The sequence below is a fragment of the Melozone crissalis genome, unplaced genomic scaffold (genome assembly GCF_028551555.1).
Source record: "Melozone crissalis strain CALT ecotype California unplaced genomic scaffold, PUWL_Pcris_2 ptg000013l_1, whole genome shotgun sequence".
Taxonomy (NCBI): domain Eukaryota; kingdom Metazoa; phylum Chordata; class Aves; order Passeriformes; family Passerellidae; genus Melozone; species Melozone crissalis.
The window spans coordinates 9,296,855-9,320,466 of record NW_026535791.1 but is presented as its reverse complement, the minus strand read 5'-3'; the positions used below and the strand labels follow the sequence as shown (position 1 = coordinate 9,320,466).

Below are 23,612 nucleotides of genomic sequence, written 5' to 3'. Positions count from 1 at the left end.
GGTATGTAGATAATTGTTTTCTTTACATGCTGGAAAGAGGAGAGCTTTTTACATATTGCATAAAGTAGCTGTTTTCTTCATGGACTCAAGTTCTTCAACGAAGCAAATTATATATTCTAATGGGTTTCACTTGGTTGGAGCATTCTGCTTTATTTGCTTATTTACTGTTGTTTGTTGACCATTGGAATATGCAGTTCCACTTCCTGACTGTTTCCTGTGTGTGAGGCTCACACTAGGATTACATCACACTTTTAACAGGCTGTTAGATGTTTGAAAATTTTGCATTTTTGTTTACAGGCAGATAAAGAACCTGCTTACATTTGCATTGTATATAATTTCTGGAGCAGCTGTTTATGGCAATAAATCAATGTAAGATTCCTGCTGTAGTTACCTAATGGCACCTAATTGAAAGCTTTCATCTGATTCCACCTGTTTTCAGTAGATAATTTCCTCATAGAGTAAATGTTTTTCTCCATTTCCACTGTTAGGTAGAAAACAAGAGAAGTCATTAATGAATCACAAAAAAATGTCAAGAGAAAGAAATTAGCTACTATTGGGCATTAGGAATGTGGAGAGTTTGGTAAGAAAAGCTTCTTTGGGAAGATCAAGGCATTTCTCTGGTCCTCTCAGCTCTCACCTGTGCTGGATGTTTCACTCAGTAACGCATCAGTTGTTGCTTCTATTTCCTTGAACAGCTTGATGAAAGACAAACAGTTAGGGCAGCCAAGAGAAATAAATTTCATTACATCATTCTTGGGTGTATGTGTTTAAGTTAATTAGTTATGCTCAATTTTATTTCTTTGTTCTCTAATCTGTCTAAACTATGTTACAGGCTCCACTGATCTGTGAAGACTAAATAATGTGCAGGCTTGTACATGGTATTTTCTGACTAGGAAGAAAAAGCTCTTGTTTATTTCTCTTAACCTTTGTTGAGGAACTTTAACCATGGGAGTAAAATAGGAAACAGGTCTGGTACAGAGCTAAATGTTTACTGATGTATTTTTAAACAAAATTCTCAGGTGAAGACAGTGTAAACATTGCTGCAGAGTTTTAATTGTGTACTGACTAAGAAGTGAATTTTTTTTCCCAACTGTGTAATATGTCTGATGATTAATCTAGTATCCATTAGGAGTGCAAGACATCACTGCTATGCACAATAAGTTCTTTCATCCCCAGGCCAAGAACCATTTTGCAGTCGTAATGCAAGGATGCCTACAGATCTGTGTGGGTGTACATAAACTCTAACCTGAACATCTTGTAGTGTTCTCGAGTGGGAGGGTAATTTCGCCTCTTCATTGATTTTACTGATGTCTCTTATGAGCGAGTAGTGCCATTTCCCTTCACCTGTGATGAATTGTGTGTGCTACACAATGTGGGCTATTGCTCACCAGAGGATTAAGCAGGAGCAACAAACCTGCTTTATTTTCTTCAAACCTTTCATCGGTGGAAGACAATTGCGTCATCGTGTTCAATTGTAACATATTGATACAGAAACGAAGACTTCCGGTTTTTCTAGAGGAGACTGCCTTGGCTGACAAAGATGCTTACATTGCATCTGGGTTGTTTACAAAAAATGGCTGCATTACTTGTACTGAAATCTTCAAAAGCAAATAAATTTTATGAGTAGTCGCAGCACAGTTAAATTAAGCTGTCCTAAGTACCTGCAGTAACCATGGAATTTAAAAGTCTGGATTACTGCAGCAGTTCTTTGTCTGGGATATGGTACATACTGTACTTGGATTTTAATGGAGCCATTTATACAGATTTTATACTTTCTCATAAAACTCCTCAAGGTGAATGAAAACAAGCGTGGGCTAAATGTTTTCACTTCTCAATGCTCTTTCTGTTACAGGATCTTTCTGGCTTTCTTAATTGCTAACTTATGCTGTTTCTTTGTCTTCTAGAATGTCGGGTGGTGAAATCCACTTCCTATACTAAAATAGCTTCGAGTTCACGTAGGAGCACCACCAAGAGCCCAGGCCCATCCCGACGCAGCAAGTCTCCTGCTTCTACTAGCTCAGGTAAAGCAAGCAAACAGTCTTTCTTAGCAGCAGCAACCATTCTGTTCCAACAGAATGGGCAATGCACTTAAAATAATTCCGCATTTCTGTGGAAAAGCATTGAATGGATAAAATAGTTGATACTGAAAATTCGTGTGTTTTCTCAGTGACATCTGAGGTCAAGTGTCTTCCCAGTACAGAATAAAGCTTCAGCATCTTATAAATCATACTCTGGCATTACAGTCGTTCAATTCACTTTATTTTTTCAAGCATATTTTTTCTTCCAATACCTAAACACGGAGGAAAAAAGATGTATGGTAGTCTTTATACTAGGAACTGAATGAGAAAAATCCAAAAAGTAGCCCAAGTTATGCAGCGTAAGAGCTGTGTTACTGAAAGGGTAATTTTGCAATTTTTTTAAATTTTGTTTCTCAGGGGATGAGGAAAGGATTTATTAAAGGTCATGAGAATATTGAGGATATTGAGCAGGACAGAGAAAGAATGCAGTTACAGATGTGAATGTGAGGTGCAAAGATAGCTGAGGAAGAAATGTCAGAATTGACCTAACAATCCAGTGATACAGGCTGGAGAAGACACAGCAAAAATCTTTCGAAAGTTCTGTCTGAAGGGCCTTGCTTTGGCTGCCTTTGCAGTAGCTCCCACTAGATAGCTGATGAGTTGTTCAGCCCTGCAGTTTTTCCCTAGCAGAAAAAATAAATAAACCAAAAAGTGGATTAGATTTCCAGTACTGGTGCCTGAAGGTACGAATAATCCTTGCAAACATTAGAGCAGTCTGGAAGCCACCTCCCTTTTTGCCTCAGTCTTCTGCCAAGAGGAAAGCAAGTGGCATCCTGAAACCTGCATCCAGCACCATAAGGTCTCTGTGGGGAAGTGGTGATCAGAATGGCCTGGTGCTGGTTTCAAAGAGGGTTGAGATAGACCAACTGGAAATTTTTTTTTTTCTTTTACAAAAAGACAAAGATGAGAAAAAAAGATCTTGCTCTGGGAAGGAGGAAAGTGGGAGAGACACAATGAGGGACAGAGGTGTAGATGTAGGTAGCAGGTCTGGGAGGCAACTTCCCTCCTACACATCCTAGAGAACAGCTGAGATACACAAACCTGAATAGAGGTATTGGGATAAAATATCCGTTGTGAGGAACAAGTCCAGAGTAGCTCTTTCATAAATATGTTAAGTTGCTTTCTTTGTAGCTAGGTGGAACAGAGTTAAATTTAACTTTAAGGGCGGTCCTGTTTAGTGTGTGAATGTTACAGACTCTGAGGTTTTTTTCCTAATGAATTTGTGAGTAGAGATAATAAACACTGAACTGTGTATGCTCATTTCTATGTGAAATAAGTGAATAATACCGAATCTATGGGGTTTCTGTGGGACTAGCAACATTTTTTTCTGTTGTGTTGAATATCTGATACCATGTTAGTTTTGGTCCTGAAAGAAATAGTACTCTTTTTACTTAAAGGTTCCGGGGAAGTCTAGGTGAGGAAATCTTAGCTTCTTGCAGTCCACTTTTGTAAATGTCTGAGCAGAATATATTACATACTTCAAAAGATCAGGTGATTATTTTGCAGCCTATGGAAAAATGGGAATGTTTTTACTATATAACAACAATAATTAATATATCATTACATTTATAGCAAGAAATGAAACAGTGTAGTGAAAATATTAAAAATGCAAACTATTTTGGATGGTGCTGTGCTGGTGACAGATGTAACAATCTTAAACATTTCTCTGAAAATATATTTATAGGAAGTAGGCACATGTTAGTTTGTCACCAGCAGCATTTCTTCAGGGTTCAGGTCTAGGACCAGTTTTGTTCAATATTTTTAATAATGTTCTGGATAGAGGAGGTGAAAGTGCCAGTAAAAATTTTGAGGATAATAGTAAACTTGGAGGTGCTGAGGACTCTGAAGGAACAAGATGCTTTGCAAAGGGATCTAGGTAGATTGGAGCATTGGGCAATGATTAATGGGATGGAGTTTAAGAACAAATACCAAATTCTGCACCTGGGATGGAGTAATGCCAGGCACGAGTGTAAGCTGGGAGAGGAGTGGCTGGGGAGCAGCTGTGCAGAAGGGATCTGGGAATGCTGGTTGGCAGCTGGCTCGTTACAAGTCAGCGATGTGCCCTGGTAACCAAACTGCAACCTAGGGTGTGTCAAACACAGCTCCACCAGCCAGGTGAAAGAGGGGATCATCAGGATGTGTTCAGGATTGGTGTGGCCTCACCTTGAGCACTGTGTACAGTTCTGGGCACCACAGCTTACAAATGATGGGAAAGGGTCCAGAAGTGGGCAACAAAACTGATGAAAGGGCTGGAAGGTATGTCCTATAGGGAGCAGCTAAAGACTTTGGGCTTGTCTTGTGAGAAAAGGGCTGAGGAATGACCTGATTGCTTTCTACGGCTTCCTGAGGAGGAGATGTGGAGATGAAGGTGCTGGGCTCTTCCTTCTGGTATCCCGTGACAAGGCACATTGGAATGGTTCAAAGCTGCAGGGAAGTGGGGAAGGTTTAGACTGGACATTGGGGAAGCATTTCTTTTTGAGAGCTTTATCAAGCATTGGAACAGGCTGCCCAGGGAAGTGGTTGAGTCAGCATCCATGGAGATATTTAAAAGATTTGTAGACATGGCACTGAGGGACATGGTTTAGTGGTAGACTTGGCAGTGCTGGATTAACAGTCGGATTTGATGATCCTAAAGGTCTTTTCTGGTCTAAACTACTCAATGAATCTATAGCTAGGAAGCATTCCTTTACCAAGAAATACTGTGTGGTTGCTTGGATGAAAGGTCCTCACCAAAGCCACTCTATTGTGAAGCTCCACTTCTCAGCTGAGTGTGCTGAAGTTTTGATCAGCTCTGAGTTGGTCAGGCAGTTGGACTAGATGGTTGTTGTAGGAACCTTCCAATGGAACTATTCTATTTAATTCTATTGTGTTCTGTCCTATTCAATTTAAAATTTGTTAAGCTTAAAAAGGATAAACAATTGAAAGTGTTTCTATAGAATTTATTTTTAGTGAAGGGAACTGCTCTGATTTAGCTGTATCTTTGCTGTTTGCTTTTTGCAAGTAGGTTAAATTTTGTGAATGTTACAATAAGCCTATTTCTAACCTTACGTGAGTACTTAGATCAGTATTACTTTCAAACAAGGAAACAATATTGTACTAAGCACTTGCCATCAAGAATTGTTTATAAATCACATAAAGTTAAAACTAGTCAATGATTTTTTAAAAATGCAGTTTTATATTAGACATTGCATTTTAAAAAAACAGTAGTAGAAAGAAAGAGGACAATGACTCTTAGATGGTTTTAGACAAAACCCAACATTTTCTCATGAAATGCAGAATGGAGAGATTTCACTTTTCTGCCACCCAGCAAGCAGAAAATTGCTGCTTGTTTCTTGGAATTCTGTGTACCTGTGACAGAAGCAGAATAGAGAAATTGCTGTCTAGCACACATATGAGATGATAATTTTTTCCATGAGGTCTGCATTAAATATCTCAGTACTAGAGAAGCTGCTGAATGACTTGTGCATAGCTGGAAGTTATGCTTTTGTTGTCATGTTTTTACTGCTATGTGTATGTACGTTTATTTTTATTGTATGTTTTTAAACTGCTTTCAGTTAAACTCTAAACTACTTTTAGAAATTTTTCTTGCATTAGCAATAAACAGGAAAAATAAGAAGAGGAGTAGGTTCTTTGTTCTGATCAAAGACAATACATACATATTACAAAAAGTTAACGGTGTATCATTTTCTGAAGAGTTTTGTCTCAGAACAAAGTTGGAAGAAGTAGGGATAAAGGGAAACAGAAAGCGCACTTGGTAGTGTACCCTTGACAAAAAGCTGAGAGAGATGAATGGAAAAGAGCATGTTGCTAATTAGAAAGAATTCAATTCCTTTTGTTTCTTTATGATTCTTGCTGCACTTTGAGAAGTCTGCACATTCTAATTGCACAAAAGGATCATATTTCTGCTTCAGACTTAAATTAATGTTCATATCAAGAAAATACACATGGATAATTACATGGGCCAAAAAAGGAGAGTTCCATAGACAAAGATTATGTTAAAAAAATATTCAAATCTCAAAGTTAGATATTAAAACTGGTAAAATTGTCGAATGAAGAGATATCCTTGAGTTAACTTCTATTCTTTTGTGTATGCATCTGTAGTATGGTATAGACTTTTATGCAGGTATTCAACAGCATAGCTGATTTAGATTCGTCATTTTTAGAGTTAATGAAGGCAAAGTCTTGGGCCATATTCCCATTATTAGACAAATAAATGTATAAACAAAGCTAAGACATGTAGACAATCTATTCTGGTTTAGACACTTAAATGCCATCCTCAACAACTGCTTCCCTTCTGTGACACAGAATTTCAGGTGGTCAATGAATTAAGCCAGACTTTGGCTTGCACTAACGATTTTTAAATTGGATGAAGTCCATGAATTCCTTTTTCTGAGCAAATGGTAGTTTGGGGTGATAAACTTTCCCAAATTCATCCCAATAACTACTGAAGTTGCTTACAGAAATCAAAGGACTTATGTGGAGGGATTGATCATTTGTTGTTTTTCTTTGTCTTGTTTTTGCATCTGTAAGTTTGGAACAACAATATTTTACCAAAACTGGTGCTATGAAGATAAACTCAGTAATGTTAAATTATTTTTGAGGAAATTCTGCTTGAAGGCCCTTGCTTTCCATTTCAGTCTCACCTTGTTGTAGGGACCTGTGAGGAGCAAGCAAAGGACCCTAAATGTCCTCTCTCCCTGGGGAGCCATCACCCACTGTCCTGGAGAACCATTTCCCTCATTGTCTCATCTGCTACTGGGGAAAAAGGACTCTTAATGACGATTGCAATGCTCTTAGATGACTTTCACCCTTTGCAGGTGCCTTTTGCCCTCTGTGGCCCCTAAAGACAGCCTCCTTGGCTGAAAGCTCTATACAGAACCTACCATAACAGCACTTTCAGGCTTTGCAGATACATGACTATGGGAATAACATCATGGAAATAACAGGATGAAAACCACCATCTCACAGGTTCTAGAACACACTACAATGGCAGCACAGGGCTAAGTGGGGAATCTGTGATGGGAAATCAGGCTGCCAGGTTGCAGGGAAAGACCCTTAATGAAACCAGAGGCTACAAAAGTGATCAGGGCCACAAAGGTTCAAGTCTGTGCTCTGGTTAGCTGAGGGCACAATAAAATGTATCCGTCTGTGAGAAACACACACTCACTGTTGTTTTTTGAGCTATGCAATCTGCAGTGAGCAAAAGGACTGCATCTGCCTTTACACCATTTTTTGGCATATTTCAAAGGCATGTATGCCTATACATAGGTTGTGTTCACCTTTTTTCCATCCTTGTTTTTTCACTTTATTTTTTTTTGCAACAGAGCATATGTTTAATGTACTTATATTTTCCTGATAGCCTTCCTGGCTCCTGAGAACAGATGCATCCTATTTTTATATAAAAACACAGAATAATGTTTTCTTCCAAGAGTACAAGTAAGTTAGGAAGATCTGTGTAAGGGCTGACTTCTCCGTTATTATGTTTTCTTCAGTTTGTTATTTACATCTGACAGTGTTTCCAAACAGTACCACCAGACAGAAATCTCTCTGCAGGAGGATTGCTTTCTGGCTTTTTACAAATCCATTTGAGGTATTGTCTCCTTCAAAAGGTTTTCAGTCTAAATAGAGAAGAGAAGCATGGAACAAGGCAAAGAAGAGAAGCAGAGAAAAGATAGTATGACCTCCTGAGTAGGCAGAAGGCTGATGTCTGATTCCAAGTGAAATAGATAATCCTACCTCTATTTAATTTTTCTGATGTCTTCTTAAAGCCTGTAAACCACTGTGATGTGGTTTTTTTGACATCAAATAATATTTGGGAAAGGGCATAATAAAAGAGATTTGGTTAATTTTGGTGAGACTGGGTATCAGCCCATTGCTGGTGACCAAAAATTGTGAATGTCTGATGGCTATTCAGTAGCTGGTGGCTTCTGTCCAGCTGCCATTTAACACCATTGGTGGCAGCTTCAGTGTGGGTGAAGAGGTAATAGATTCAAAGAAAGCAGCAATACTGACATCATCATCGTTATTTTTAATCAAATCAAGAACAGCATGAGAGGACTGGAATTACTGTACCCTTGGTCAGTTAAATTAAGGAAAGATGCTGCATTTGGGTGAACTCTGGTTTACCTTCTGAAATTCCAGCTCTAATTTTCAGGACTTACTCTCAACAAAAGTAGCTACTTTTTTTTTTTTTTTTCCCCAGTTTGTCCACCTTCTTCAAAATTGTTTCTGTCTCACTTTTTTCTCCCTTCCTGTTTCCCTCAAGTTGTCACTCAGAATATGTCAGATGCTTGAAATCTTATTTACAATATCAATTCAGGTGTTAAAGTTTGGTTTTAAAAAGTTATTTAGGAGTTTGGGTTATTCAGTGTGACAGGTGACTATTTCAAGAATACCTGGGTTGATATGTGCCTATTCCAAATGACAAAGGGAACATAGTGAGGAATGGATGGAGTAGATCATGTTACCAAAGACTGTGTGAGGTTCTTAAATTGTACCTGAGTAAAGAAATTGTGAAACTGCATATTAAATTAAAGCCTAATCAAAACTGTAGATGCTCCCTAAAGAAAAAGTGGATATGGAAATAGGATCTTATGAAAGCCATTCCTAGGTCAGATGCTTGTACTTTTCTCTGCTTGTATAAAAAAAAAAAAAAAAAAAAAAAAAAAAAAAGAAAAGGAAGTAGAGGTGTTCCTCTGCAATAGGGTATGTTTTCATTTAGTCTGGTGGTTCAACCTTAGGCTCTTATCCAGAAGCAGCCCTCCTTTAACCACCTGACTCCAGAAGGTCTTTTGTATCCCAAAGGAAAAAGCATGACATATCATATTGTCTTCATTCACACTGTTACATTCACTGTTATAATTTTTTAGCTGAACTTTCCTATTCATAAGGTACTCAGCTGACTGATTTTATGATAAGTATGCTGAAGCAAAAATTTCCTAAAGCCAAGAGCACACACTCATGGGAGTGATGGAGTCATCCTGTGGACCCAGGGATTTCCAGATGATTTTTGCTTTGATCTTGGCTTCTTTATAATTTTTTATTTATGATGTTTGTCTTTGATACTAATCAGTGAAAACTTAATTTTCATAATTCTATACCCAGTAACAAAAACAAGGAAGTCGATTTGGTTATGTTGAAAAGTTTAACCCTCTTAAAGGATGAAAAGTTAAATGCTAAATGAAGGAACGTGCTCAGAAATTGTACTCTGTTCAAACAGACTGATTTGAGAATCCTCGTCTTTCTAGTTAGGCAAAACAGTCCAAAAGACAGATTTTCATTAAATCTTATGTGCACATACATGTTCTCCTGATTAGGTACTACATTAAATTAGCAGACAGTTTCATAGATATCAGCTGAAGCAGGGAGGAAAAAAACCCCGAGAGGCACTGAGCTTCTGAGACTGGAGGAAACAACAATTACTGGTGGGTACCAGGGAACTGCATTTTCCAGGCAGTCCCCTTTCTTCCGAGATATAAGATATGCCTTCAGTATCTGTGTGCAGCACTTCTCTGCTTGCTAGTGTGGACATAGGTGACTTTGGGTTGAGGTGGAAGTGCCTGTGTGGGGTTTACAGTCCCTGCTGAGCTCTGCACAGCTTGGGCTACGCTGTGTGGCTGCCACGGGTACCAGGGACTAACAAGGACTGGTAAATTGGTCCCTGCGGGGATGGGGAATGTATACCTGACCTGTAGGTGATCCTTTCTGCTGACATTTCTGATGTGTTAATCTGTTGATCAGGTGAAAGTTCTGTGTGGGTGTGTCAGGCCTTGTCCTCAGTGGCAAAGGGATGTTCTACTCTTATCTGCTTAACTTTTTGACATAAACTCTACAAAAGATTGAAAATAAAAAGGACAGTTTAGCACCAGTTGAAATGAATGCAGTATCTGGGCTTTTTTCTCAACCAACTGCATGCTAAGGTAGAACCTCTAAAGCCTTGTCTTCGTCAGGGAGTCATACTGAGGGCACTTGCCTAATGTGGTGCTCTGTGCACACTGTCTTTTGTCTTGTTAAGACAAAAATGACAAGATGTACAAAAGTAAAATACAGAAGCAGAATGGCCAAAAAGGCAAGATATGGTTTATTTCCTAAATGTCTTCTAACTACATAATCTTACTGAGACAAAATTTTTTTTTTTGAAAGGACAGTGAAAAACTACAGAAGTAATTGCAGCAAGGTCAAATAGTAATCTCACCTATTATCTCCTAACAGTTGCTGAATATGACCTACACATTTTGTGACTTTTGTAAATAATTTTTTAGCTGAACTTTCCTATTCATAAGTTGTGGCTGCAAAAAAAAAGCCTGCACTGTTCTTTTCCCTTAGTGTCCTCTTTCTTCTTCACACACACTTTTGTGTTTGGCAAATCTCTTTTTTAAACGCACCAAGTTATCTCTATGTGTTTTATAAAGTACAATATGCTTGCACATCCATAGGCAACTCTATAGGAGACTGATTTTACTGATTTTATTTGTGGCTTCTCAGACTGGCACTCAATGCTTGAATTAATTTTTTCCTGCTTTTTGCTTCTATTACTTAATGAAAATACGCCCTATCAAAGTTTATTTTTTGGAATGCCATCAAAGTACTTTTTACTTGCAGCATTTTCATTAGTTTATTATCATAGTATTATTAATGAATATTATCATATTTATTATTTATATTATCGTATGAAAACCTATTTTGCATTTATCTCAGTAGATGCTGGTATCTAGCTTTAATGTTCTATTTTATGGGTTTCTCCATCCTCATGTGTGTGCCAGGTGCTGGAAAAGCAAGTACAAAGACAGGTTCTTGCTCTGTTGCACTTCCTCAGCAAGAGAGGACAGTGAGGAAAGGGGTTCACAGCCAAGCAGTTGCATACATCTGCTCTGAGCAACCACAATAATTTTTGTATCGTTACAGCTTTTTGATACATATTTCACTGGTGAAATTTTGAACTGATAAATCTTCTTCTTAAGGTGGTGGGAGGGCGCTGTGTGTTAAGCTGAATCTATGACCCTTGCCATTTTATGAATAAAAGTGACAAGAAGCCTCTTGCCTCACTCAATAAAATGATCAATCACAGCAGTGATTTACCAATTTCCTATGTCTTTATCTACATCAAGGTTCCCTCTAGGAACATGTGCTGTATCAGTCAGTGAGAAATGCAGAGCAGATACTGGATAGAAATGCAGTTTCCAACAAAATGCATTCCACCTAGAAATGGATTTTAGGGCAATTTAGTGATCAGGAATGCAGTATTATTATTAAATCTTATAGCTTTTATTCACATATTTGTTGATATGTTTTCTGGTAATGAGTAGCTTATGTAAGAGTGGTGTAATGATTGTAAATGAAGTTCAGGAAGGGGGTCAGAATCACTGCAGTCTCTTCCTGCTACACAGCACCTAATATCACCTCTATTTGCAAATTCAGTCTAATGACTCATAAGCACAGGAAGCCATAAACAAAAAGCTATAAATGGAGGGCCCCTGGAATGTACTGGGAAAATATCAGAAATTACCATTTCTGTCCTGTTGCAATGTCTGTCTTAAGGATTATATTAATAATATCAGTACTAAGAGTAATGTGTTAACAGTAATAGCAGTGTATATCTCCAGGTATGTAGAGCATCCAGAAGGATTCATCTTGTGTAGCTTTGGAAATTTACGCTGCAGTGGAGGCTCCTAGTAGATTGTTCATCAGGTCAGGTTTAGATGATAGCTTCAGGATGATACAACTTCTGTTGTGACAGCAACTTGGTTAAAATAAAGTCAAGAAAACTACTTCAGGTGTAGAAGCCAATACAACGGGTATGTAAAGATTGGTAAAAGGAATTCCATCTCCAGAGCTAATTGCCATCTCTGGAGTTTCCTAATCAGCTCTCTATAGGGAGTCCTTGTGAGCTCTCAAAAATCCTGGTACATGTTTTATGTACAGGCACCTTTGTATTTTGGATATGGGTAAGGAGGTGAGAAAACTTCACTTAAATCTGCTGAGGGCCTCAATTCATTAATTGTGCTGTTGATTTCACATGTTACATGATCAAAATAAGCGCAACTACCATAATTTTCCTTTTTAAAGGCACAGTTGAAGAGATCATTCAAACTTAGTTTAAGCACTCTGGATACTCTGATAGTGGCAAGTAAGAAATTTTTAGGATTTATGGTAATACTATGTTTTCTCATCCTAAATAGATACTCATTAACATAATATACATCAATACAGAAATATGTTGATAGTTAAATACACTATTGCAACTGTTTGTCTGGTTCCACTTGGTAGCCTCAAGTTTTTGTCTTCAGGACAGAGTCATTGCTCTAGTAATTCTAAAAAAAGCTATTGTTGGAAGTTATGGGGAAGGAGTCAATCTATTAAGAACAGGAACCAGTGCCTAGTGCTACAAGGTGTATTGAAATGTATCTGTTATCTTCAATTTGATTATGATAGTAAGACCTAAGAGTATCTTCTTGGTTTAAAGAGAAGGCAGAGCACTAGACCTGTTATTCAGCAGTCTCGAGGACTAGCTCTGTGTGAATAGTAGGAGTTTAATGTTGATTTTCAAACTATGCCATAGGTGTTTAGAAGATGCATTTTACAACTTTACAAGTTTGAGATTCTGATTTTAATTCATCTCATCTTGCTCTTTTCCTAAATTATTTCAGTGATATCAGTAATAAAATTTGGTTTTAGTCACCATTGGACAGATCTGTGGCTGTTTTGCTGAATAGTGTATGAACATACATAGGCATGTCTGTTTCCCTACACTTACTACAATATTTGATATGTGCAAATCATTGTCCTCTGTATAAAGATATTTAGAAGCCTGGATGAGTGGAATGTTTATCTATAAAACCAGCCCATTTAAATCCAATTACAGCATCTTGTTGTTTCTATAGTTATGCAAATATATTGCACCTGTACTCTAAACAATGCCTTGCACAAAGTGATGTTGAGATTGGATCACTCATAGCACCTAAGCACTATTAAGTGATGGTCCTTTATCATGCAGTATAATGTGTTTTGTTGATGTGTGTGGTGTGATAGGTATACATATTTCTTCATTGTAATGTGTGGGCCCAGTATTAGCCAGTAAAAACAATGCATTATGCAAAAAGTAAGAAGAATTTTTTAGAAATGCCTACTGTATTATCCAAAGGAATTAGCATTTGCTAGATTGCCAGTCAGCCAAGTTTTTACAAGAGTTATTGTCATTTTGATTTTCGGATGAGTCACTTGCTACATTGCCCCCAAAGGCACCTCATTATGATTCAGTGCACAGCATATAAAATTGCTCAGGCTTTCGGGGCTCCATGGAAAGCGAGTGGGGGTTGCGGTGGCTCAGCAGCGTTGTGAAGCAGCAGCATTATGCTTAATTGACACCTTTGATGTAGCCCTAAGACAGCACCTGCACCTCCCACTGCTGCTCTGAAGACGTCAGCCTTACACAGAAAAGGCTTCTGCTTATGAATCCTGCATCGCATTCAGCTCACTCTGTGAGCAGCCCCAGCTATCCTTAACTAATCCCATTGCTTCTCAGTTTGGCTACAGCTTGGCTTAGTACAGAGCAGGAATTTTGCTGCTTGCTCTTATCAGGTTAAACAGTCAGATTTTGTCCATGTTAGAACTCATAGAAGGTAAGTCAAATACCTTGTTGATATCCTTAGTATGTAGATATTCTCCTAAGATTCAGAATCTAGGAATCTGATTGTTCTTTTTGTCCTAGCACTTACAAATGTAGACTCTGATAGAACAGTTGCTTGTTGAAGAGTATTTACATGTATATGTGATACATGCTTTGTAGTGTTTCTGTCAGTGCTTCAGTGTGATTATTATTGATAGCCTCTCGTGTGATTACTTTGTAGTAGAATTCTGTCCTCTGCTGGCATTGTTTTGTTAATTTATTGGATAATGTCATGTGCATGTGAAGATGCTTCTATAAAGATAGGCACTGACATATGTGAAGAAACTTGCTTATTTGAGAGAGTGCTGCTTTCCTCTAAGTCAGTCCGGAGGAGTTATATCCAATTCATTTGCCTCCAGAAAGCCCTTCTGGGTTAAGTCTGAGGTGCTGTTTGGGTCAGATAGCTTTGCAAAAATCTCTTCAAATGGTTGAGTCCTCACTCAAAAAGTGAAAAGCAGGCAGCTGATTTGTTCTTGCAAGCAATACTGTGTTTTATTTTTAGTGGGCAGCACTTCAACCCATAGTTAAGTGGAATGAAAAGGTTTATATATTTTGTCTTTTAATGTTAAAAAAGCACCTTGTTCCCCATTACTTTCAGTAATGGCAGTATTTTACTTTCAGTAAAGTACAGGAACAATACAGTTTAAGAAAACACTATCATGTTCTCTGCCATTGACTAAAGTCTTTTCAGGTTTTTTCATTATTTGCTTTCACCCTGTGTAAAAAAATTCCTTCATGAGCCAAAAATCTATGGAAATAATTGTTTTTTGAATTACCTTATTTAATGTTTCAAGCATTAAGCAAAAGCAAATAATTCTGTTCAACAAAGATTTAAGAAAAATGTTGAATTAATTTTTTTCCCTTAATAATGCCTTGTATTAATTTATTTCAATTTCTTGTCCTTTTAGTGAATGGAACCCCTGGTAGCCAACTTTCTACTCCCCGCTCTGGGAAGTCTCCAAGCCCATCTCCCACCAGCCCAGGAAGCCTACGGAAACAGAGGGTAAGGAAATTGCTTTCTGAGCATGGCTGGGGAGAATCCAGCATAGCCATTATCCAATAGCCTTCTCCCTTCTGATCCCTTGTGTGTATGTAGAGCTGTAGGGTGGAAGAGCCTGGCTACAATCCTTGTGTTTGTAAAACACCTTGAAGTGGAATACAACTGTTCTGTGTCTGTCAAAATGCTAAGTATGCTGAGAACTGGTTTATCCTTAGGGGGAAAAAACAGAGTTTTTTTCTCTTTTTTCACAAAACTTTTTGTTTGTTTTACTTTCTTTTTCTAAATATTTCACAACTAAAAGAAAATATCAAAGAAATCTCTTTTGTTCCTGACTTGCTGTGGGCATTGTCACTTGCACAATCTACAGACTGCTTTGATTTTGAAGCAAGGTGAAAGAATGCACTGTGGAATTTAGCTGTGATATCACAGCCTTGTGCAGTGAAGATACTATCAGCACCAAGGCACGTGTCCATCACTTTCCTGGATGAGAGTTGATAGTAGCTGTAGGCTCCCCCTAGTTATCCTGTATGGAGGAATCTACAATATTCCTAAGCATCCAGAACTAAGGTAATGCCCGTGTTACTGCTGTAACCCTCTGATAAAATATTATTCATTCAACCCAAAAGCTCCACATGCTGATAAAATTAGTTTTATCTGTTTAAAAGAAATAAGACAGATGTCTGTATTTTCTGTTGTTTTCTTAACTGTGGTCAGTTCTCAATGAAAGCATCCCTGAGGCAGTAATCTGTATCTTAGACTTGTTTATAAACAGAGTTCGAACACATGCTTTTTCTGCCTTTTCAGTTTTTAAACAAAGATACAATTTCTGTCTCTCAAAATAAGGGGATTATGTACAAAATTGGCAGTGCTTGACTTTAAGAGCTAGTTCAGACCTGATTACCCAGATACCCAGATCAGGAATATAGCTGTAGCATGACACGATTCCCTTCTAGCCTGCAGACCCTTCTTCATATCTGATGTATGCCAGGGAGCTGAGGAATGGTGCATGTCCAAGTCTTCCCTCCATCTGGGATACAGCTATGGGTTTCTGCCATGACTTGTTTACAGACACGGGGCTGACTGTGATCTTGCAGTGTAGGGACAGCCAGTGAGCAGCAGCTCGGAGCCTCAGGGTAGTGTCATGGTTTTCATCATCCGGTACACAGAGAGGAAAGATGTAACTTCCAGCGGGTAAGCTGGTGCTAAAATCTTCTTGAATGCAATGTCTTCCCCACCTGTTTGTTCTTGCTCTCAAGGCTTATTAATGAATCATTAATAAGTCACTGGAGAGGGAACAAAGAGTCTTCCAAATGAATTATACATTGGTGATGTGAGGGCGTCTGTTTAGATGGATGATACCAGTTTACATTGGATTTGCATTTGCAGTAAGGCTTTCTCTTTTCATTGGTAACTTTCCTAAACTTTCTTCTCACCACTGAAGCTTTGCTCTCCACAGTGAAGAAATGTTTTTCTGCTAACGTTTGTGGATGGGTGAGTGGGAGCCATGTGATCAGCACCATTAGACACAAGAGGTTTCTAGGCACAAGATTTCTGACTTTCAAATGTGAAGAGGAGAGCAGATGGGCTTCTTTTTATGTGTAAGTGTAATAGGATCACCGAGTGGCAGTATTATGGATGCAAAGTGCTATGTAGCAGTAACAAAATCAGACTGCTAACTGTAGAGAAAATAAATATTGAAGTGTACTACAGGAGAGATAAGACTAAGATTGTTAGTGAGATCAATTCTCTTCTCCAATATTCTTATTCAGTCCTCGTGACCTCGGTAGGGGACCTTTCATGCTTGTCTGGCTTTATTTTAGACAGATTTATTTTTTTTACCTGATGAAACATGGAATATATTCATGTAAAGATAGATTGCAATCGTGTAAAATGCATTGCAATAACATTATTTAGATTACAAAATCAACTCAGAAGTTCAGGGATGGAAACTTAACACTCAGTCTGAGAATTTACTTCATCTGCTTGCATGTTTAGCTTGTGAAGTGAATGAGTTAGAAGTTCAGTGTAAAAACATATTATTAAAAGTTATAATGTGCATTCCAATGAATAAATAAGGCATTAGGCAGTGCTTGAAAATCATAATTTCCTTGTTAGCAATATAAATGGTGTTTTGTTTAGTCTTAGTACAGATTTTCGTATCTTTTTATTTAAATTTCACCTAGAGAGCTTATTTTATGTTCCATATTGTCATGAACCAAATTTAAATGCGGAGCATTTTGTTCTGTCTTCAGTGGCTTCACCTACAGTGCTGACAAGCCAGTAGCAGGGTGAGGTTTATTCCCTAGGAGATTGCTGAAGTGCTGGTATCTTGTGATAGACATACAAGGGAGAAGAGGTGGATTTAAGTTCCCATCTTGTCCCCTGTGTTGAGAGATGACCTCTTCCTGCCCTGGAAGATGAGTGTTGGCTGCTGTAGCTGTGATCTGGAGTTGAAGGTGGTGGCTGGTTTTCTGACTGCTCTGTCTTTCTCTCTTTACCTGCAGTTTGAGGGAGCTACTGCTTTAGAACTGAAATAAATGCTGGGTCCTGGGGACACCAGCTCAGCTCTGTAATTTGTGGTGTTTTGTGCCTCTCTCTGTGCAGTTAGAGTTACAGGAGTTCCTGTTCGCTCATGGCATCAGGTACATGGGGTGCCAGTGGTAGGTGCTGAGTCTGGAAGGTGATAGGAACATTTCCTCTAGCCTCGCCTGGTTCACCTTGCCTAAACGAATCAATCAGCTCTTCAGCATCCCCATCCAAGGCTGTGAGGGAGTTGTCGGCTTGGGACATCACAATGCCCACAAAGGGGTTCTAGGCAGGCTGCCAGTGTTTTTCCTGGAAGTACAGCTGAGAGGAGGTCAGGCTTTTGAATCCAGAGGCACCAAAGCAAGATACTTCCACAAAGGTGGGGATTTCTTCCTGGGAATAGTAAAGACCTGTGGAGTGCATTAGGCAGCTTAATATAGGGTTTAATCATTTTACTTACTGACATTTCATCACTCATGTTTTTAAAAAATGAATTCTGGCCTTTGAAGGAAGGCTTTTGATTGATGTGAATAAGGCCAAAAATGTGGCCTTACATACTGTTACATGCTTACTGTCTTGTGGTACATACTCAGGAAAACAGTACTCTTGTAACCCTACAGGTAAAATTTTGTACCCTCAAAAGCCAGAATACAAAAAAGATAAAATGTATCCTTTCTCATTTGCATATGTATGTTGGCTGAGTTGTTTCCAGAAATTCAGAAGTCAGTGAAAGCTATATTTTTATAATCTTCTGCGAACTCAGTCTATATTTGAAGAAAGTAAGATTTGAAAGATTAATTTCATGGGTGTAATTCACGAAGTTGAAAGTGAGCTCGGAACAATTTATCAGCTATCTTAGCTAACTGTCAACCAATTTTCAGCTTCTGAATATTTTAACTAGCAGGCTGTGTGCCATAGTTACTCTTTCGTGCAGTTTAATCATTGCTTTATTCTTAAATAGGAAATTAAGATTCTGGGTTTTAAATTGCTATGAACATAATTAAGTTTTGGAGTTTTTTTCCCAGAGGATTAATACATTTGAAATTCAGGTTTGAAATAACAGATTAAAGTAGAGTTACTGTGTCATCCACAAATATAGTTACTACTTCAACAGAGTGCAGTTAACTATGCAGACTCGGAAAAGGTGACATGGCATTTAGAAAATAACCTAAGTATTTTTTCTTAGAGGTTCTTAGAGGTTGCAACCTACAGGATAAAAAAGAGTTAGTTTTAAGGTACCTCTTGACTGATTAGACAGGCTCAATTCTATCTATATAAGGATTTTTTGAGTTGCATGTAACCAAGAAGTCTGATTCATTCAGCAATTTTTGTCTTCTTATAAATCTATGCAAAATAATAAATAGATTCTCCTCATAATTTCAACACACACAGGTCTCTGGCTATTTATGGGTAAGAAAAATTCTTTCAGAAAGGAAAACTTTTTAAGACTTTCAAGTATTTAAAAACAGGTAAATAGCAGAGAAAATGACACTGAAATCTGGTGAATGATTTTGCTTTAAAGCAATCATAGAGTTATGAAAAGAAGTGCAAAAATATTCTCTAAATATTAAAATTCAGAAATACCTTATTTGTTAGTTCCAAATGCAGAATTTTTAATTTTTTTAATATTCAGAAGCAAGAGCAGTCATCTGGGAGATAGTATTCAAAATTTTGGGGTGTTACCCTCTCTAAAAAATCCAAAGATTCTTTTTTCCTGTACTATGTATTAGAAATTCCCAAACTGCATATTCTCAAAAGACATATTAATAATTAACTAGCTAGTTAGTATTCAGAATAAGATGTCTGCTTGAAATTGTTGTCTTGTCTAGATTGTTTGCAACATAATAGAAATGTATCTAAGATCTGTTTTCACTCTGCCAGTCTAATGTCTTGTAATGTGTGTGTATAGATGCTCATTGGCAGAATACACACAGAATAAGCATTCTAGGTTATCAACCCCCCTTTAAGATACTTAAATCTGTTTTATATCATGCCTACAAGTAAAATAGGAATTTGCATTGTTTATTGAGATCACAGTTGGAAATTTGTGAAGCATTCCATTTAGCTGGTCCTTTTTAGTAGTACAGCTTTCAGATTTTTCATTTATTCTCTCAGTTATCTTACTGTAATTAAAAAAAAAGCAAAACTAATCCATTCAAGGTCAACCCAAAAGCTGACTCCATCAGCTTTCCCATTCTCATGTTTTTCTTGTACTTTGTCTTACAGGGATCTTTTGTTGCAATTTGTTCATATGTTCTATATGGAAAGAATCCCCCAAAACACCTTTAAGATATCAGAGAATGGCTATGAGATATGCTGGGCACCTGCCCAGTCAGAACCCCCTCTGAACCATCAGTTATGCTTAAATCACCTTAAAAAAACAGTGCCCTGTCCTCTACCACTTCTCTTTTTTGAGCTTTCATTCCATGCGATTGTGTGTCTCGAAGAGGGTTGTTGTGCTGTGTAGGTGGGAGAGGGCCATGTATCATCCCATAGCACCTCTGGCACTTGAGGATTGTCTGATCTGTCAGAGGATCAGAGTGTGTGGAAAGAATGAAGTGTACAGATCCACTCAGACACTCCCTCTGCTGTCATGAGCTGGTTGCTTGGCTACCGGCAGAAAGAGACGGTGATGGGGGGACAAAGTGTAAAACATGCTGTCTTTTTATACACACACACGGGCACAGAGGAGCTGTGGGAAAGGAACACCACTGTCAGTACGACATAGGCAACAGCAGTATTCAGTGTCAGCAGCCCAGGGGTCAAATGTTGCTGGATCCATGCTATATCACCAGTGGGTGGCAAGTTTTTATTACCTTATGTATGGTAAGCTCTTACTCTGTCCCTGCAAAATGGCCAAAAGGGCAATACATTCCCTTTGAGATTAAAGTAATGTTTCCATGTTTCCAAACCATCAAGAGATTCTCCAGAACAGACAAATACCGTTTGAATAGTGTTTAATAGGAAAGACTCAAAGAAAAAAATAATTGCCTCTGAGAATATGTTGTACATTGAAACTTCAGCTTTATTTATTAACCATCTATCTTTTTGATTAAAAAATAATAATATGACATAAAGACAACAGTATGAGCATATAGAACATGTGTATTTTGTGTTAAACAATGTCTTCTGGTCCACAGTAACAAAAAGAATGTAAGACAGTTGCAGTGCAACAAATCAAACAGAATAAACAAATCTATACTGCACTTCATCTTACAGGACCTGTATCGCCCACTCTCTTCGGATGATATGGATTCAGTAGGAGACTCAGTGTAAAAGAGAAAATGGAACAATGTTTATGGTTTGTGATTTGATGAAGGTTTAACATTTTTAAAGAAAATAGCTGCTAATTTACAGTAATAGTGAATCGCACAAAAGAGTTTTGCATATTTAATATTAACAACATGGGGCCAAATTAATTCTAGTGTGTGGGGGTATTTTTTGGCTTTATCGCTGCATTTTAATGCAAGAATTTGTAATGAATGAGCCATTGAATATGTCCATCAAATCCAGAACAGCATTGTGCATACTTAAAGGCACAAAGATTGGATAAGGTGAATATAACGCACAAATACATAGTGGGCACATTTATGAATAGCACTATTTTTATCATCGAAGGTAATGATTATATGTTCTGTTTTTACCATATCTATCTTTATTCATTTTGATATGAACAGTTAATGGGTACTTTGCTTTTACCAACGAATAGGTAAAATGCAGAGAAGAAAAAACCTGCCATATTAAACTGCTTGCACCACGCGGTCTGATCCCAACACGCACATTTGAAACACCCTTAGTTTAATCTTTTTATCCGAATGAAAGGAAAGTGCAGAAATCCTGTGTGGTCACAGGACAAAAGTAATTCTTTCAAAGCAGTGTTCAAATTCTCTTCACTGCCTTGCCATCCGATGGCTGTAAACAGAAGGGTGCTCGCAGGCATTATGAATGTTTTACCTGGCGAGAGCTGTTAATGCTGATCATCCATGTGTTGCGAGCAAATGGGGACAGATTTCTGACCGAGCAAATACGAGGGCCTGCTGTCTAGCAGAGTCATCTGACATACATTTGATGACATCTTTTGGAAAAATGTATTTTACCTGAGAAAGTAGTTGATTATATTCACTTATGTTAAGAATGGGAACATCATTTTCTATTCCCTATAAGAAGACATTTTGTGCATTTTAAAAAGAAGGCCAAAAGAAATGGTGATACTGTAAATCATCCTTCTATTGACCTAATTTTTCTGTTTTCGCAGTATCTAGAGGTGCTCTTTTTATACAGCATGAATATGCAAAACTCCTTTAGTGTTAAAGTAGGTCATGCATTAGAACCAGTTGCTTAACAAATATCTACTAATTTTCGTTTGTTTTCTGCTGCTTTATTGTGAGAATCTTAGTCTATTTAATTTACATAATAGCAATATTTCCCATCATACGTTTTATTAAAGTCCATAGTAATGATCACACACTTTTGCAGACTTATACCTTTCCTTTAATTTTCTCAAATACTAATAATTTAAGAATTAGAAATCAGCGTGTTTCTGATTCTCAGCAAAAATCTATAGAGGTTATATTTTTGAGCTATTTAGTGATGATTTAATATATTTTGAAATCAGGAAAATTTACTTAAATGAAGAAAAGGTTTAGCTGCCACATGCCAACTTCTAAATGTAGTGAAATAATTCCTTTATACTGATTTGTTCATATAAAACTCAGCAAATGGAAATTGTTGGCATGTGATGTTATGGCTTTACTGTACCAACATAATTTTCTTTACAGAGGATATTTGCAAAAGAAATAAAAAGGCAGCAGAATACAAAACTTACCTTCTCTGTTTCCAATATGTGGTTCCAGTATCACCTGGAGGGAAAGTCATTGGTCTGGCAGGTTTGCTGAAGCAGTCAGGTCATTCCCTTTTGAAATGCATGTTTTGCCATTCCCACCTCAGACTTCAATCTAAAACTGTTCCCAGCCATAAGAACAGTCCATCCCTCACCCTATACCATAATGCATAGGCTGCCCTGTTCTACTGAAAAGGTTCACAGCTGTGAAGTTACTTGCATTTTCGGTTGTTATGAGGGAATGTCTTTGCAAAATGGATTACTTGATCCTGAGAAATGCATGTTATATAAAGGTGCATTGGAATCAATTTCCAAAAATTCAGGCAACTAGACCAGATTGAGCAAAATGCTTGCTGACATTTAAAAAATTGTTTTTTCCTCTAAAGAAAATAAATTCCAGGAATTTTATTTTCCCTCCCTTCTCCCATATAGGCTACTGCTGCTTTAGGCAGTTTATTAAGACTGTTCTGCACAGGGAGTACAGATTGCCAGCAAACCTGAATCCCACAGCTTTGCTTAGCTGTGGAAAAGAAAAATGGACCTTATATCAGTAATTGTTATCATAGTGAGTTCTCTATCAAGACTGTTTTAAAAAAGATTATGCTAGTCCATAACATTTAATCATTTCAACATATGACTTGTATTAAGGGGCTATTCAGGGGCAAGACGTATCATTAATATTTCATTTTAGGAATGAAAGTCCCTTAGAGATTGAAAAGGTACACTGTTTATAGACTTTGAGATCCTTTTTTGTGTGGAATGTAATTCCCATTATACATTAGCAGAAATGAAATGTTTCTTTTGAGCAAGACCAGAAGTTTTCAGTTTATGGGTGGAACTGAAATTGTGTTCCTTGATGCTGTAATTCTGCTTGCAACAGCACAGGTTTTAGTTTGTTCCTAGATTTCATCAACTGCATTAAATAATAGAATAGCTTAAGCAACTTTATAGTGTTTGAACCTCTGAAAGTTCTCTGTATGCTGCATTATTTGTGCCTACTCCAAGGTGATTATGATGTAGCTAAAGAGTCTTGTATAGATTGTGAAAGCTTTGCTTCCCTTTGAGCTTTATGAATACTTGTGATTATTTCCCTAATGCTTTCTGCAACTTTGTTTTGTTTTGTTTTTTAAATCTCTTTTCTTCTTTTGTGCAACAAGCAGTTCACATGTGAAGCACAGAATGTGTATGTTTATATTTACACGCACGTGCACACGTACATAGTTTAATGGCTTTGGAACCCATGCGCTGTTACGTCACATATGTGACTTTAAACAAATAAATGGGGAAAATGTTTTAACAGGAGGATGCTCGTCTGGTGGGATTCACTACAGCTCTATTAAAGTTGGTGGAGTTGCACCAACCAATACTTGCTGAGCAGCTACCCCAAGGAATTCTGTACAGTTTTAAGAGACCACATCTATGAACAAGGGCTAATTTCAAACTGAAAACCAGAAGTTAGTGGCAAGCCCATCATTAACTCCAAGGTGGGAAGGATAGAACCTT

The 23,612-nt window shown here is 37.7% G+C and overlaps 1 protein-coding gene across 4 annotated transcripts in view; it reads left to right on the top strand.

Moving 5' to 3' along the window:
• DCLK1 (doublecortin like kinase 1) overlaps nt 1-23,612 on the top strand; it is a 236,306-nt gene that overhangs the window by 152,808 nt on the left and 59,886 nt on the right. For 2 of the 4 annotated variants that reach the window (XM_054271730.1, XM_054271731.1), the window contains exons 5-6: nt 1,905-2,021; nt 14,652-14,746. In XM_054271730.1, coding sequence (XP_054127705.1) covers nt 1,905-2,021; nt 14,652-14,746 — 212 coding nt within the window. Of the gene's footprint in view, nt 1-1,904; nt 2,022-13,522; nt 13,697-14,651; nt 14,747-20,488; nt 22,349-23,612 lie in introns of those variants that run through there. The other 2 variants (XM_054271733.1, XM_054271732.1) reach the window with 2 other exon arrangements.